Here is an 18041-nt window from a genome sequence, read left to right as displayed (position 1 = left end):
CGCTGAAGTCAATGGCAGAACTCCCATTGACTTCAACAGGGCCAGGATTTCAGCCCGGATTGCCATCTGCCTCTCAGTACCATAGCATAGTGCAAAAATGATACTTATACATAGCAATAGTCGTAGAGACAATACTTAATATTCCTATAGCAACTTCTGCAGAAGGATCTCAGAGCACGCTGAAAATGTTAATTATGTAATCTTCACTACATATCTGAGAGTTAGATGTGACAACAGAGGCTCAGGACTGTGATTTGCCCAAGGTTACAGAAGAAGTTGATTCTCAGGTTTGTGTGTTAATCATAAGACCTTTATATGATTTATTGCACACTTGCTGAAAACTAAAGCTCCAAAAGCACTGTAACAGAGCACAGGACCTCGGGCGGTGCATGCACATGTCTCAGTGCACTTGTTACAGTTCTTGTACCCTTTAAAACTGGCAGCTGTAGTAGTAGGTCACATATTTTTCCTAGTTTGTGCGCTCAACAGTAAATAGCATATGAGGTTTGCTGCCTCTTAGACAGAGGGGCACATGGGAGAGGCCCAGGGTTCGGGAAGGACCTAGGAGGTGACTTTCTTGCCCTGTAAGGCCTTCAAAGGGGACACCTGCAGGAGCCAGCTGGCAAAAAGCCTCCACTAGGGAGGGTTGTGAAGACTGAAGTCCTTGCAGACCCCGGGGAAGACAATGCCTTGATGATGGTGATACTGTTTTGGTTTTTTTAAGCTTTGTTGTTAAATCCCTGAGAAGGGAACTGGAACTGTGCTGTTTGGAGTATAATTTCACCTTCCCAGCTAGTGGATCAGCCCACCAGTTTACACAGTTGAGCACTTTTTTCAGAAAGAAGGATGAGTAATGACTATTTTACCCTTTCTTTCCCTGTAGACCTCTTAAAGGAGAAACAAGAAGCATTTAATTGTAAAGTATTTACCTGCAAGAAGCTACTTTGTACCTTTTTCTCTTTGTTTTTATATTAAACTTCTATATGTTCTCTCTTTTCAGATTTTGTAACCACTGGAGAGGACAGATCACTTAGAATCTGGAAACAAGGGGAATGTGTTCAGATAATCAGACTTCCAGCTCAGTCTGTTTGGAGCTGCTGCGTGTTAGACAATGGTGACATCGTGGTTGGTGCAAGGTATCCAGACCTCACTCTGTATAAATATGTAGTGAGCTAAATTTGCAAAATACTTTGTCAAACTGATTATATGCATCATTTTGTGTGGGAGAAGTGCCTTGCTCCAGGATAAAATTTCTTATTTTGGAGGAGGTTTTATATTTTCTTAGTTTCAGTAGAACATTTTTACTATTCTGAGGACGTCAGAAGAAATAGTGCCTTGGAAATGTGGCTGGTTTTTAAAGTTCAGTACCATGGATAGGCTAGTAGTTATTCTGTACCAAAGTCATTTGATAGGCGTATTCTGCTTCAAGGCACCTCTACTCTGTCTGCTTATTTTTTTGTGATAAAATGACAACATGAGAACCGAATCTCTTATATAGCAGATACTGGTTTTTAGCCTATTAAAGTTAAATTCATATTAGAAATAACTTTATTCCATACTAGGAACATAACCACTTTGACATATCAGATGATGGAGATTACATTTTTAAATGTGTTGTATTTCTCTGCATTCAGTGATGGGATTATCAGAGTATTTACAGAGTCTTTGGAGCGCACAGCAAGTGCTGAGGAGATTCAAGCTTTTGAAAATGAACTTTCCCAGGCAACTATTGACCCCAAAACTAGTGATTTGGGAGACATTGATGCTGATGATCTTCCTGGAAGAGAACATCTGAAAGAACCTGGTAAATTCTTCAGTTTCTATTGCATTAAAAAACAAACAAACAATAATAAACCTTGGTTTTGTAGCATCAGGAGCTTCATCTCTTCTGGGGATGGAGCAGGCTTTGTTGATCACTTAAATTGTTTTCTTTAACAATAAAAATTTCATTCTTCTGTGTTCACTGGTGTTATGGAGGCTCTGATATGCCTCTAATAAAAGATTTTGTTTCTGAGGGATTTAACTGATAGAAGAATATCACTTCATAGAAATAGAACAGGTTACATTTATGACACGCCTTTAATGGCTTTATTATGCAACAGTGCAGCAGTTTTTGTTTAGCAATGTGACTCAGTAAGGGACAACTTGATATGGCATTGTTTTCCTAAAAAAGAAAAAATAGTTACAAAACAAACTTAACACTTTCAAACTATGAATGTTGAAATAGAACTGATGTTGTCTTAATTGCATCAAAATTTAGTCTTAAATTTACTTACTTCAAAATGAAGCTCCCTATAAGAAAAGAATGAAGCCAAGTGAAATGAAAGGAAGCAATGATGATTTGGATAGCTCTTAAGCAGAAAGATGTATGCACAGGCGCGCGCACAAAACACACACACTCTCCACCCCCACCCCAGTCAGGAGGTAAAAACCTGAGCCAAATTTGAAGGTTTTTTTTAACTTGGAAACATTCTTATTTCTCATTGGAAGCTGCTTCACTGATTTAGTTCTCTCTAACTATGCAATTTCTTTTTTCTTTTTTATTTATTTATTTTTATTTCAAGGAACAAGAGAGGGGCAGACACGACTAATTAGAGATAATGGGAAAGTTGAAGCCTATCAGTGGAGTGTTAGCGAAGGGAGGTGGATCAAGATTGGTGAAGTGGTTGGCTCATCTGGAGCCACACAGCAAACATCTGGAAGGGTTTTATTTGAAGGAAAGGTATGTAAAGTTTTTTCTTAGATCATCGTATTGATGTTCTAGTAACTCTTCATACAAAAAACCCCACATTACTCCAGTCGTTTGGAATAAACTTTTAAATAAGTTATGTACTTGTCATTACTTCATTATAGATCCTAGGTCTAACAAACATCTCTTATTTAGAAGCAGAAATGTTAGGTACTATACTTGTCTACAGTGTATACTTCAATATTTCTGAAATACATTTGCTGGAGTCAACTAGCTGATGTGGAAAACTGTATAAACTCTAAACAGTGTTTAATTTACTATTTGGGATTGAGTTCTTACGCGTTTATTGCTTATTGCTAATGCCTCATTATATTTTGATTATCCTGTGGCCTGCTTTTCAGTACCTGCAATTTCTGTTGACTTCAATGGGAGTTGTAGTTGTATGTCTGAAAAGGTCACTAGTTTGTCATGCTACATATGTATACATACATTCAAGACTGCATTTTATAGTGTGTCTGATCTATTCTAACCTCTGCAGCCTCTGTAGATGGCCAGACTTGTTCATGAGAATTGATGTGATATATCTGCTTAATTATTTTTAGTGTTAGTTTGTCTCTAAAAGCCACACACATGGAAGTGTGATTTCAGTTTTCCTATTCTTTGCCCCTTTAAAAAGAAACATCTCTGCACTCTAAGGGAAACCATCACTTGCATTCATGGTAAAACTTGCTAATCTAGCCCACACTTGTTTTTTAACTGTGTCCAGTATTTTCTAAAATAAAATATTTAGACAACAGTCAGCATAGGAGAGTACTATATTTTACAGTTTAATGAAATCTGATAAGGATATTCATGTTCTCAAAACCAGAAATCTTAGTCGGGCATCATTTGCCTGTACTATTCTTACAGTCCATATTTGATGTATCTGTAGATAAATATGTGATGACACCTCTTTGACTTATTTCCATTTTTATTTCCACTTAAAGGAATATGATTATGTTTTCACGATTGATGTGAATGAAAATGGGCCTTCCTACAAATTGCCATATAACATCAGTGATGATCCCTGGCTGACTGCGTACAATTTCCTGCAGAAGAATGATCTAAATGCCATGTTTCTGGATCAGGTGGTTAAGTTTATTATAGACAACACCAAAGGGCAAACGCTGGGGAATACAGACACTGGATTTTCAGATCCTTTTACAGGTAAAGGAAAAAATTGAATTATCACTGGTGCACTCTTTAAGATCTCAAATGTTAATATCTTTCTGAATTAAAACTGCAAACTATAAGGTGCGTGTTCTTTTCTGTCTGCAGCGTACAACATATTTTTATATAGTTGGCTTGTTCACAAATTTGGGACATCAGTTTAGCAGAATGCTGGGAAAGCATTCTGTATATTACCATGCAAATATGAGCCCACTAAGCTTCCAAATTCCATTTCCAATACTTGTCTAGCAAGACACTGACTTACTGTGGGGCTTTGCCTGATCTAGCTTCTGATTGACTTAAATTGACTTCCACTATGTTTTGTTTAATTGTTACTAATTTAACTGCTGTGTTGGGTTTGCATTTTTTGTTAAACTGAACCTTCAACAAAAAATTAGTCACTTACTCTTCAATTTTCTTTTTATAATTGGTAATAAGAACAAAGCTTTTCAAAGCAGCATAACTTTTTTTTTTTTTAAACCTTAAATTAAGAAGCTCTCCAGAATCTTAGTACAATTTTGTTGTTGTTGTTGCTTAATGCTTTTAAAAAAAAAAAAAAAGTCTGAATAGAAATACTTTAAGACTTTTTAATATTTCAGTTACAAGTTCTGTTGAGATTGAAACATTACCCTGCAATGTGTTACTTCAGCATTTTGCTAGTTTATGAAAATCAAATGCAACTGATTATGAACTGTTGAAATTACTAATAAGAACATACACATGCAATTAATTCCTTGGGGAAGAATGGAGAGGAACCCCACTTGATAGATAGTGTTTCTGCTTACTTAGACCTGAAGAAAAGCTCTTTGTAAGCACTAAAGCTTGTCTCTCACCAAAAGAAGTTAGTCTAATAAAAGACATTACCTCACCCAGTTTGTCTTTTGAAAGTCTAGAACGTGCTCAAATGGTAATGAACAAGGTGCAAGAACCTAAATAGGATAGACTAGTATGTGCATTTTCCAATCCCATTGAAGAACAAAAAGTAAACTACATACATGGTGGAAAGTGAACTTTATTGATAACGTGGTAGTAGCAAGGAAATTTTCTTAAATTTTATTTTAAAAATAAAATACATTTTTAATATTGTCCTTTTTTTTTTTTTAAATACGTGGAGCTGACTTCTTGAGGGTAGTCAAGCTCAGTGAACAGACATAATTTTGTATGCAAGACTTTTAATAGTATCTTCCTTTTGGAGATACCAGATTTGCAATGTAAGTCTCAATCTAAATGGAATGATTTTAACCCAAGAGTGCCTTAATTTTGCAACATAGATGGTTGATTTGGCAACTTGCTAGGAGGCTGACAGTCACAACAAATGTGTAGGAATGTGTACCTTTTTTAAATGGGGAAAAAAAAAAGTGCTCAGTTGGCTTGGCTAGATGACTAGAAAGTGTGGGTATATGTATGGTATGTGTGTATGTATAACTTTCTTAAGAAACAAAACAAAAAAAGGCCTGCAAAACATTTTTATCACCCCAGGCACAAACTGCATTCAGCCTCATTTTGAGCCACTTTGCTATCTGAGGAGTGACCAGTGCAGAGACTAATGGGTTTCAGTAGAAATTATCATCAACATAAGAAAATAAACTGGCTTTCCTTTTCTTACTACTTCACAGGCAGTGGTCGCTATGTTCCGGGCTCTTCATCTGGGTCCAATGCTGTACCTGCACCAGATCCATTTACAGGTATTACATAACTTGATTTTTGTTCTGATGCCTCTGGCAGGCATCAAAAGGTGGGTTTTTGGGCCTGAACATGATAATCAGTGGCCAACAAAGAGCACTAAGTTTCCACCCATCCCATCATTTTGGGGGCCACAATCTTGATCAGATTGACTCCTCTTGACTCAGATTGACCAGACTGACTCCTCTGCTGTGATAATCCACTGTGAGGAGAAGTGATATGAGGCTCCCTCTTCTACCTCACACAGTTCAGTTTGTCCTCTACAGTGTACCACCACTCCAGCTGCAGAGGAAACAAGGTGCTTAACCCTCATATTTGCTAAACTTTTGTTAAGTCACTTGGCCAACTAGGGGTTGGTTTTTTTCTGTAGAATTTTACACGTTAGTATCTTCTTACTACTCTGGTTTTATCTGAGTGAAAACTGTCTTAATGTAATAGTATAGAACACTTTCAAATTAGCAGGATCGTGACCACAACTGTTGGTGTGGGGATAAGACAATCACTTGCCACTCAAGAAAGATCAGTTTGGCTTGTATTTTTTAATTTCTAGTTTTGTGCTAGAAGAAACAGGGCATAGCTAACATACCACTGTGTAGCACAATCCTCAAACTGTGTGAAATGCTGAGGATAACTTTTATTTCATTAAAAATAACATTTTTACTTTAAGGGGTATACGGATATTGTGACTGTGTGATATAATTTCATCAATAGCAGAAAAACCTAATTATCTTTTTACTTTCCTTGCTGTGGTATACATTAATGTAATCCCTCAATTGCCATCTTTTAGGTGCTGGTCGCTATGTCCCTGGTTCGGCATCTAATGTGGTAGCTCCTTTAAGTGGAGTAGTTGATCCATTTACTGGTAAGGGCTTCATCTTGCAAATAAATAAGCATTACTAATCTTTCACTTCAGTTTCTCTTTTAACACTATAAGATTCTGCTTGAGATGAGATTTTTATATTAAATTCAATTGTTTTCAAAGCTGTAGTAAAAGGAAGCCTGTTCATCCTCTGAAATGATTGGAAGAAATTTTTCATCTTTTGTATATCTCTATTCTGTGCTCCAGTGGGAATCGTACAGTGAAACATCAAAGTATGTGGTGTTTAATCTGCCCTTAAAGGAATATAAGGGTGACTCTATTAGTATGTTAAATAGGTTTCTGCTCATACAGATGGTGTCAGTAGTACCAGCCAGAGAAATTGGTATATTCAGTTTTAAATAGCTAAGTGAATTCTACTAAATGAGTTTATTCTTTTCAGATGTTATTCTAAAAAATAGATCACAGGTAATAGGTCAAATCTGATAATTCATTGCTAAGATAGGGGAAATTGCTTTTCCAAAGAAATCTCTCAAACGTCAATTCCAAATAATGTAGGTGTAGCCCATGCAGACCACCTAAATCATTTGCCTCTTTATTGTGAAAATGACACCGTGAAGTTAAAGGGTTTTTTTGTGGATTAAAATTTGGACTGTCCATACTTGTGTGTCAAATATGATATCTACTCTCCAATTCTAAGTATTATTTTGGGGGAGATATATGGCTAGTGTTACATAGGAAGTCAGACTAGATGTTCACAATTGTCCCTTCTGATCTTGGAATATTTGAATCAATGAAAAGATTGTGAACTGAAAGATATTTGTTTGGATTACAATGAAATCCTAGTTATGCACTTGCTATCGTGTAGGAAAGCATTTGGAAAAAATCCAATTATGAATTAATTCTGTTTATAATTATGGCCTTTTGGTTTTGTAACTATTGTAAGTACTAATGGCATAACTAGTGACAAATTTCAGGAGCAACACATATAGAAAAGCCATCGAGTTTAACTTTCTGAAAGGAAATTACTACTTGTTATCAAACGCTATTCTGTTGAATTTCTAATATCTTTACCTTGTGTAGGAAGAGGTGCTTATCAAGCAATTGATGCTAAAGCTGAAAATATTTATTTTCCAAAGAAGGAAGCTGTCACTTTTGACCAGGCCAACCCCACACAAATATTGGGTGAGTTTTTTATTCCAATATCTAATTTTGGTTAAACTAATTCTCCATTCTTTCTCAACCCCTCCAAGAAGCTACATTATTTTTACCACATCTCGAACCTTCTAGTCCTGCACAACTGATATCTTTCAGTCACAGCTCCAGCCAGACCTACAATATGGATGGGTATTTGAAAATCCAGACCATGGGGGATTGGGAGTCCAGACTAAATTTCACAAGGGACTAATTTTTCTTTTATATAAAATATCTACTTGGTTCTCCCTGTAATACAAGTCTTGCATGTCTATTCTTTCTCTTTTTGGGGATTTTGCTCACTGAATTTGTGATTCTGAGTGATAGAAGTCTTGCTCCCCCTGTTGCGATAAAACTCCACAGTGCTCCCAGCCCTTGCTGGCTTCAGGAGGACATCCTTTGATTTGGAATGTATAGCCAGGGCTTGAAAAATGTACCCAATATCCTGGGTAGTCATGTCCTCCATGCTGTTTTACACAGTCATGTCCCCTGCCCTTTCCTAGACCAAGTCCAAAAGGGACATTATACTCATCTAGCCTGACATCCTGCAAAACACATGAAGTAAAACAGTTGTGTGCACCAGGATTCTCAACCTTTTTCTTTCTGAGGCCCCCCCAACATGCTATAAAAACTCCACGGCCCACCTGTGCCACAACAGCTGGTTTTCTGCATATAAAAGCCAGGGCCGGCGTTAGGGAGTAGCAAGCAGGGCAGTTGAATGGGGCCCAATGCCACAGGGGCGCCCGCAAAGCTAAGTTGCTCAGGCTTTGGCTTCAGCCCCAGGTGGCAGGGCTTCTGCTTTCTGCCTGGAGCCCCAGCGAGTCTAACACTGGCCCTGCTTGAGAGAACCCCCTGAAACATGTACATGGCCCCGCAGTGGGCCTCGGGCCTCTGGTTGAGAACTACTGATGTACAGTATTTAACTGTAATTTACAGTGAACAAACTTTCCATTGAATTCATGTAAATGTACCTTGCTTTTGTTAGACTTTTCCTTTTCTGCCTTGACTCCTCTCTCTCTTTGCTGTAGTAGATCGTAGTGCTTGTTTTCACTGTCACTTTACTTTTCTTACTCTCCCTTTACCCTCCCCCCTTATCATTTGCTATTTAGTTCCGTTTCCTCCCCTATGTTTTCTGTGTCTCATCTGTCCCCAAAATCTCTTACCCTTCTTTTTTTGTCTGTATTTTCTGTACCTAGGGAGTTCTATAAAACTATACTAGATATGATAGTAATTCAAAATGAGATAGGTGCTATACACATTTACGGGATGACATAGTGCTACCCCAAAGAGCTTATGAACGTAAAATCTCTCCTTCCCACCCACATTTATTCATCATTTCACTATCACCCTCTCCCCATCTTCCCACCTTATGGGGCTTGAAAATGTACCAAATATCTAATAGTCAGAGGACTGAACTAAAAGGAAGGGTCCTAACATGCCCACAACCTTACCCCAGCTGCTTGGAAAATGAAGAGTGCTGGGATTACTACCAGGATGCTGTCCTTTGACCACCTCCTGGGGTTCCATATTTTATACTCAGTACTAGAAAATATCTGATCAGTGTGAACTCCAAACCCAGACTGTTAGAGGGTAGAGAGCAGTGGCGCTGGAACATTTTTAGTAGTGAGGGTGCTGAAAGCCAGCCCCCTTAACCCTGTCTGCCCCCCCCGTCCCACCCCGAGGCTGGGAGCAGGGCTGTCTCTCTGGGAGCGGGGGACCCGGATGGGATAAGGGGGCTGAGGTGTGGGGCCAGAAGCGGAGCCCTGGGCAGGGGCTGGCAGTTGGGACCCCATGTGCAGGGCCAAGAGCAGAGTCCTGACTGGGTGTGGGGCCCCGGGCATGGAGGCCTGGGAGCAGGGTTGGGGCTGGCAGCCAGGACCCGAGCCTCAGGTGAGATGAGGGGTTGGGGAACGGAGTGCAGGCAGAGGGCCAGGAGCAGGGCATAGGCATGGGAAACAACCCCAGTTTTATGCATGGAACCAGTGGCTGGGGAGTGGGGTGCGGGGCCAGCTGCCCTGCATAAAACCTGGGGGTGCTGCAGTACCCCCCCACACCACTACTTCACGCACCTATGGTAGAGAGAGAACATTCTTCTTTTAACTCTATAAGCTGCTGGTTGCTTGAGTATAGTGGTGGTCTCTGCTGATCCCGTGACTTCATTTGTGGGGAGTTCTCTCTAGTAAATAGCTCTAGTCCTACCTCTGCTATTACTCCTAGATTTTCCCTATATGATGGAGAATGACATTGACTAATTTTTACTGGTTTAATTGCTGCCCATAGGGTTTCCACTAATAGCTGTGAGAATGGAAATTTGCAACCACAAGGGCTAGAATTTTTTTTAATGAAAGCTTAGATTCTGCAAATATTGATGTCACTCACCCAGGAAAGTTTTTCCTACTGGCCCTGTGTGAGTGAATTGTTCAAATGATAAAGATTATGGAACTCGGGGGCTAGAGTCCCCAACTACAAATTTAATGTAGGGTTTTTTTTCAAGATAGAACGTCAACCCGTCCTTCCAGGACTTCCCATTGATTATCTGCTACAAATTTGACAAGAAAGGGTAGCAGTAATTGAAGTACTCCTGCTTGTACTTTTCTATAGACCTTTGGTAGGCGTATGTGCATCAGTGGATCAACTTTGTGACAAACTTTAAAATTTTGGAATATATTATATATAATAAATATTTTGTCCTTAAATTAGCATAGTTTAAACTAATTTTAGTTTCAAAGGATTTTTGAATCATAAGGTGATTACATGTTCCATGGCACTTAACAAGCAAGTATGCATATTAAGATGATTTAAATAATTTCCGAGCATGTCTTGACTCAGTTAAACTTTGAATTACCCAGCCTTCCCATACCTTAGCTACCCTGATAATCAAAAGGTAAGAGGGCGAGGGGAGAACAGCTATAAACACTCAAAACTAATTTGTGGTGATATGATCCTTTACCACCTTCAGCTGACATGTTTCAGTATCATATAGATGTGAATTCAAAATCTTTTCTCCCCTCCCCTATTTTAAAACACTTTATTTACTTTTGAAAATTTGCAACAGTGTTACTTACTTCTGTAACCAGCTCTTTCTTGAACATTCTTGAGTCTGTAATGCCAAGTCTCTTAATGAGAAATGCAGCAAAATGATAAAATATGAAATAATATTATTGATGTATTTTTATAACTTAAGCTTAGGAAGTCCAGGCTTCTCTGGGTCAAGAGTTTTCCAGAGATACTGTGGATCATGGAATGTTGTGGCTAGAGCAGGGAATCAAGGATCCAGATTTTGGGATTGTACCTCAGCTTTGCTGCTGACTTGCTGGGTGATCTTGGAAATGACTATCATGAAAAATAGCCACTTGTGAAAAACTGAATCTGAAAGGTTGTGAAGTCAAGCAAAATAACAATTTCTGTGCAAAAATCTACAGAACAAAAGTTGTGAAAATAGAGGGGGCTCGATGTTTCTAAAATGCTTTGAGATTCTCTGGAAAGTGCTTTGTAAGTATTTTTCAGGTGGTGAAAATCTACTGGCACAGACTAACCTTTTGGGGCTTTTTGGTTGCACAGGTAAACTAAAAGAACTTAATGGAAGCGCACCTGAAGAACAAAAGCTAACTGAAGATGATTTGATACTCCTAGAAAAGTTACTCTTTGTAACATGTAATACCTCTTTAGAAACACCAACAGCACAACAACTTCAAACTTTGTGGAAAGCAATTAACTGGCCAGAAGGTATGAAATAAACACATTATATGGATGGGCAGGAGATAATTGGGAAGCTCTTCTTCATCTATCCCTTCCTTTGAGTTGTTCCTCCACAGTGTATCTGTTCCCTCCAAATATTCATCCATAGTTATTTGAAGAAGAGAAGTAATTAACTTTGCATTATGGTGCCTTAGATTTTTCATGATTGCTTCACTTAAAAGCATGTCGTTCTGCATTGTTTAAACCCAGATGTTCAAAAGTTACTCTGTAAACCTCCAAAACTGCACCGAATGCATCTTCTCAGGAGCTCATTGGACTAAGCCGAAACTGGCCAACTGGAAGTGATTAAGTGTACCAGTATTTGAGTTTTGAAGTATTGCAGTTGTATTCTGCCTACAGCTGGGAAATCATAGAAGATTAGGGTTGGAAGAGACCTCAGGAGGTCATCTAGTCCAGCCCCCTGCTCAAAGCAGGACCAATCCCCAACTAAATCATCCCAGCCAGGGCTTTTTCAAGCTGGGCCTTAAAAACCTCTAAGGATGGAGATTCCACCAACTCCCTAGGTAAACCATTCCAGTGCTCCACCACCCACCTAGTGAAATAGTTTTTCCTAATATCCAACCTAGACCTCCCCCACTGCAACTTGAGACTATTGCTCCTTGTTCTGTCATCTGCCACCACTGAGAACAGCTAAGCTCCATCCTCTTTGGAACCCCCCTTCAGGTAGTTGAAGGCTGCTATCTAATCCCCCCTCGCTCTTCTCTTCTGCAGACTAAATAAGCCCAGTTCCCTCAGCCTCTCCTCATAAGTCATGTGTCCCAGCCCCCTAATCATTTTCGTTGTCCTCCGCTGGACTCTCTTCAATTTGTCCACAACCTTTCTTTAATGGGGGGCCCAAAACTGGGCGCAGTACTCCAGATGTGGCCTCACCAGTGCCAAATAGAGGGGAATAATCACTTCCCTTGATCTGCTGGCAATGCTCCTACTAATGCACCACTACTAATGCAGTCGGTCCCCAGCCTGTAGCGGTGCATGGGGCTCTTCCGTCCTAAGTGCAGGACAGTTATTTCATCATAGAAGGCAATCAGGTTGGTCAGGCATGACTTGCCCTTGGTGAATCTATGTTGACTCTTTCTGATCACCTTCCTCTCTTCAAGTGCTTGAAAATGGATTCCTTGAGGGCCTGCTTCATTATTTTTTCTGGGGACTGAGGTGAGGCTGTCCGGTCTGTAGTTCCCCAGATTCTCCTTCTTCCCTTTTTAAAAGATGGGCACTATATTTGCCTTTTTCCAATCATCCGGGACCTCCCCTGATCGCCACGAGTTTTCAAAGATAAAGGCCAATGGCTCTGCAATCACATCAGCCAACTCCCTCAGCACCCTCGGATGCATTGCATCCGGCCCCATGGACTAGCTTTTCGAAATAGTCCTTAACCTGTTCTTTCACCACTGAGGGCAGCTCACCTCCTCCCCATACTGTGCTTCCCAGTGCAGCAGTCTGGGAGCTGATCTTGTCTGTGAAGACCGAGGCAGAAAAATTGAGTACTTCAGCTTTTTTCACATCATCTGTCGCTAGGTTGCCTCCCCCATTCAGTAAAGGTCCCACACTTTCCCTGACCACCTTCTTGTTGCTAACCTACCTGTAGAAACCCTTCTTGTTACCCTTCACATCCCTTGCTAGCTGCAACTTCTATTGTGCTTTGGTCTTCCTGATTACACACCTACATGCTCAAGCAATATTTTAATACTCCCCCTTAATCATCTGTCCCAAGTTTCCACTTCTTATAAGCTTCCTTTTTGTGTTTAAGCTCACCAAAGATTTTTCTGTTAAGCCAAGCTGGTCACCCGCCATATTTGCTATTCTTTCTGCACATCGGGATGGTTTGTTCCTGTGCCCTTAATAAGGCTTCTTTAAAATACAGCCAGCTCTCCTGGACTCCTTTCCCCCTCATATTAGCCTCCCAGGGAATCCTGCCCATCAGTTCCCTGAGGGAGTCCAAGTCTGCTTTTCTGAAGTCCAGCGTCCATATTCTGCTGCTCTCCTTTCTTCAGGATTATGAAGTCGACCATCTCATGGTCACTGCTGCCCAGGTTGCCACCCACTTCTACTTCCCCTACCAATTCTTCCCTGTTTGTGAGCAGCAGGTCAAGAGTAGCACGGCCCCTAGTTGGTGCCTCCAGCACTTGCCCCAGGAAGTTGTCCCCAACACTCTCCAAAAACTTCCTGGATTGTCTGTGCACTGCTGTATTGCTTTCCCAGCAGATGTCAGGGTGATTGAAGTCCCCCATGAGAACCAGGTCCTGTGATCTGGAAACTTCTGTTAGTTGTCCGAAGAAAGCCTTGTCTACCTCCACCTCCTTGTCTGGTGGTCTATAACAGACCCCCACCATGACATCACTCTTGTTGCTCTCGCCTCTAAACTTAACCCAAAGACTCTCAACAGATTTTTCTCCAGATTCATACTGGAGCTCTGAGCAACCATACTGCTCTTTTACATACAGTGCAACTCCTCCAGCTTTTCTCCCTCGCCTGTCTTTCCTGAACAGTTTATACCCATCCATGACAGTACTCTAGTCATGTGAGTTACCCCACCAAGTCTCTATTATTCCAATCGCATCATATTTCCTTGACTGTGCCAGAACTTCCAATTCTTCCTGCTTGTTTCCCAGGCTTCTTGCATTCATGTACAGGCACCTAAGATAACTAGCTGATTGCCCTACATTCTCAGTGTGAAACAGGGGGCCTCCCCTGATGCACCCTCCTCCTTGTGTTTCCTCCCAGTATCCCACTTTCCCACTTACCTCAGGGCTTAGGTCTCCATCCCTTGGCAAACCTAATTTAAAGCCCTCCTCACTAGATTAGTAAGTCCACCTGCGAAAATGCTCTTCCCTCTCTTTGTTAGGTGGATCCCATCTCTTCCTAGCAATCCTTCTTCCTGGAACAACATCCCATGGTCAAAGAATCCACAGCCCTCTCTCCGACACCACCTGCCTAACCATGCATTTACTAACACAATACAATGGTCCCTACCTGGGCCTTTTCCTTCAACAGGGAGGATGAACAAGAACACAACTTGTGCTTCAAACTCCTTTATCCTTCTTCCCAGAGCTACATAGTCTGCAGTGACCTGCTCAAGGTCATTCTTGGCAGTATCATTGGCACCCGTGTGGAGAAGTGGGAAGGGGTAGCGGTCCAAGGACTTGATCAATCTTGGCAGACACTCCATCACATCCTGAATTCTAGCTCCGGGCAAGCAGCACACTTCAAGTTTCCCGGTCTGGATGGAAGATGGATAACTCCATCCCCCTTAGGATGGAGTCCCCGACCGCCAACACCACCTCTTGGGAATGGTGGTCGTGGAACCCCCCATCCCTAGGACAATGCAACCCATGCTTTCCGGTCGATGGGGTCTCCTTCTGATCCCTTCCCTCAGATGACTCTTCCAAACCATTCTTTGCCATAGTACCTGTGCGGAGAGCCTGAAAACGGTTTCTTTCTTCTATCTGCATTGGGGGTACATGGGTTCTCCTCTTTCTTCTTCTGGAGGTCACATGCTGCCAATTTTCTTCCCTGTTCTGCACTGCCCTCTCAGATTCCTCAGCATGCTGTCCCTGCAGTACCAAACACTGACTTCTATACAGAAAAATCTTCATTTTCTCTGATGCAACGCAGGGTTGATACTTGGGTCTCTAGACATTTAACCTTCTCTTCCAATATGGAGACCAGCTTGTACTTGTACAGACAAAGTCGTTTTTATCCTCTGGGAGAAAGACAAACATGGCACATCCTCTGCAGGTCACAACAGCTGATGGCTCACTATCCATATTGTCTTCCTTCTAAGAGCCTCTTCACATGTTGTATTTACTGCTCACAGAAGCCTGAAAGGCAAAAACTCTGTGGGAAATCTCCCCAGACAAACTGCCTCGGTTTGCTTCTCCTCTATTCACAGCTCATTCGGTTCCCAATTGGCTGCTTTTCTATAAGGCTGCTGCCTCGAAGCAATTGCCCCGGCTCAAAGCCTTCCCTCCAATCAACCACTCAAGGCCCACCTGCAACAAATCACTCCCAATTCACAGTTTTCAAACAAATCACCACATGGTCAAACAGTGCCTGCAACTAGCACCAGTCAAACAAATGGTCACAGCAGACAGACACTCGGATATTCACCGCACCAGCTCACAACACAACCCCTCTAATGCAGCACTCACCGTAGTGGACGTGGCGTCAGGTTGAGATTTATAGCCTGTGTAAATCAGTTGGGTGCACTGTGTGCTGAACTCAGGAAACTGAATTTAAAATTAACCTTATGTCAAGCTAATGCTAACGTGACGTTTTAAGTAGAAAACTAACTTTTTTGAACAATTAAATCACATTTAAGAGATTTAATATGAATTTTTTTATGTTAGGTAAATTATTCATAACAGTTGTGAAACATAGTAGTTAACTATACTATAGTCTACAGAGATGTGGGAGATCAGTGCTGACACCTACATGTTTCTAGTGCTTTTACGGGTGTACAGTCTCTTCATTTCAAAGAGCCTGGAGCCTGTAAAAACAGCTGCATGTGAGGCGGAGGATCAGGTGCAGCTGATGGTAAAAAAAAAAAAAAAAAAAGCCCTGCTGCTAAAAAGGAAAAGAGGGACAGGAGCTGTCAGCCACCAGAGAGGGAAGAATGTCCAGGGGAAGATGGAACTGGGCAGCATATCCAGGAAATTAACTGCCTGGACTTCTTAGCACCTTAGATATCTTGTACAGGGGTGTGTGGGTGCAGGAAAGTGTCTGGGGAAGAGGAGGAGATTTGGGGGCAAGAAAGCATGTATAGGAGAGAAAAAGGAACAGAATAGATGGTTTGGGGAAATTAAAATGGAGATCAGTAGTTCACAGTGCAATTAAAGGGACTGTGCTAACTTAAAAATCAGATTTCTGCCTGAAACCTTTCACCAACTGTTACAAATAACACCCAAAATTATCCTAACAGCCTACAAGGGGGGGCGGAAATCTCCTTTTAAAGTTGTATATTTGCCTGCTATTTGCATATAGCCTGTTTTGGTAGTGTCCGTTTCCCTTGTTCAATGATTGCTTTTTTTGTTTAAGTGGTTCTATAGCCACAAATATTTGTATGTGAGCTAGGAGGCAGGTGTAGTACCTGAAACTATTCATATTTTAAGCTTACTTTAGAAATACAGACTAGGTTTCAAGTTCATGGCATCCTTTCCATTTTTTTCAAATTGGATAAAAAACATATCATAGTGTGGGCAGCTGAAAATACACTAAATATTTTCCTTTTCCATGTAAACAGTTGCTGTAGTGGTCACAAAGACATTATGAGATCTGGAATGGGAGGTTGCCCATGATATGCTTGCTATTTAGATGTGGGCTACATTGAAAAAAGTTAACACCTATGAAACAGCTGTGTTGCATGTGAAGTATCTGTCTTCTCAATGTTGTCAGACTGAATTCTTTGGACATGATAGTTTACAAGTGTCTTGGAAGCACTATGACTGTATCTGAAGTTAATACCCATGGCAGCAAAGTTTCTCTGGTAGACATCTGAAACTTTTTGTACAATTGAGGCTCTGTACACAATTTTGGTTTTGATATGAATTTCTGAATATTTGAGTACTTGTTGTTTAGGCACTTGGGGTCTATCTGAATCTTAATTGTTCGCTGTATGTTCCTTTTTATAGTACTCATTTCAAAAGCAGGAGTACAGATCTGCGCATATAAGGAAAGCTCTCCAGTTCTTACAAACAATGCAATATCTGTGTAATGCATTAAAATATTTTTCTTGTCTCTTAGATATTGTCTTTCCAGCATTAGACATTCTTCGATTGTCTATCAGGCATCCCAGCGTGAATGAGAATTTCTGCAGTGAAAAGGATAGCATACGATTCAGCAGCCATCTCCTAAAATTTCTGAGTCGTAACAGAAAGCAGGCAAACCAGTTACTGGCACTTAGAACTCTTTGCAATTGTTTTGTCAGCCAGGGAGGCCAGAGGCTCATGATGTCACAGAGGGACACAATAATGTCCCATGCAATAGAACTGAAATTGGGCGGCAATAAGAACATTCACATCGCACTGGCCACATTGACATTGAACTATGCTGTTTGGTTACATAAAGTTAATAACATTGAGGGAAAAGCTCAGTGTTTGTCAGTAATCAGCACAGTCATAGAAGTTGTTCAAGACCTTGAAGCCATTTTTAGACTGCTTGTGGCTCTTGGGACGCTAATCAGTGACGATACAAATGCTGTGCAATTAGCCAAGTCTCTAGGAGTTGACTCTCAAATTAAAAAATATGCCTCTGTATCAGAACCAGCTAAAGTAAGTGAATGCTGTAGGTTTGTCCTTAATCTGCTGTAACTTTTTTTTAGCACTTGGGCAACTAGGAATATGTAGCGAAATATTTTTTTTTTTTTCATATTTTACATGACTGAATATAACTGAAAAAATACTGTGGGAGAATTACAAATTTGATGAAGATCTAACTTGTCATGAGTGGAACAACCTAATAAAAACTTTTGCACTGATTGTAAATTATGTTTTACTGTCTGGGATACATGAAACGCTGGTATGAACTATACTGTCTTGAGTGATGAGCTCATTAAATCTGTCAAGCTAAACAGGGTCAAACCAGGTCAGTACTTGGAAGGAAAACGTAGGAAGGAAAAAAAAACAAGGAAACGTTGTTGATTTAGTATGTCAGTCTCTTTAGAATCCGCACTGAAAATAGTACTTCAGCATGATG

At 40.6% G+C, this 18041-nt stretch overlaps 1 protein-coding gene across 1 annotated transcript in view; it reads left to right on the top strand.

The window, feature by feature from the left end:
• PLAA (phospholipase A2 activating protein) overlaps nucleotides 1-17824 on the top strand; it is a 32412-nt gene extending 14588 nt beyond the window's left edge. Inside the window, exons 6-14 of the mRNA XM_034774246.1 lie at nucleotides 1001-1136; nucleotides 1635-1804; nucleotides 2565-2722; nucleotides 3676-3895; nucleotides 5515-5583; nucleotides 6369-6443; nucleotides 7482-7583; nucleotides 11154-11318; nucleotides 17091-17824. Coding sequence (XP_034630137.1) covers nucleotides 1001-1136; nucleotides 1635-1804; nucleotides 2565-2722; nucleotides 3676-3895; nucleotides 5515-5583; nucleotides 6369-6443; nucleotides 7482-7583; nucleotides 11154-11318; nucleotides 17091-17656 — 1661 coding nt within the window. The 3' untranslated portion in view covers nucleotides 17657-17824. The remainder of the gene's footprint in view (nucleotides 1-1000; nucleotides 1137-1634; nucleotides 1805-2564; nucleotides 2723-3675; nucleotides 3896-5514; nucleotides 5584-6368; nucleotides 6444-7481; nucleotides 7584-11153; nucleotides 11319-17090) is intronic.
• The last annotated feature ends 217 nt before the right edge of the window (nucleotides 17825-18041 follow it).

Source organism: Trachemys scripta, chromosome 6 (genome assembly GCF_013100865.1).
Source record: "Trachemys scripta elegans isolate TJP31775 chromosome 6, CAS_Tse_1.0, whole genome shotgun sequence".
Lineage (NCBI taxonomy): Eukaryota > Metazoa > Chordata > Testudines > Emydidae > Trachemys > Trachemys scripta.
Note: the sequence above shows the minus strand (reverse complement) of the source record. Positions and strands in the feature narration are given on the sequence as shown.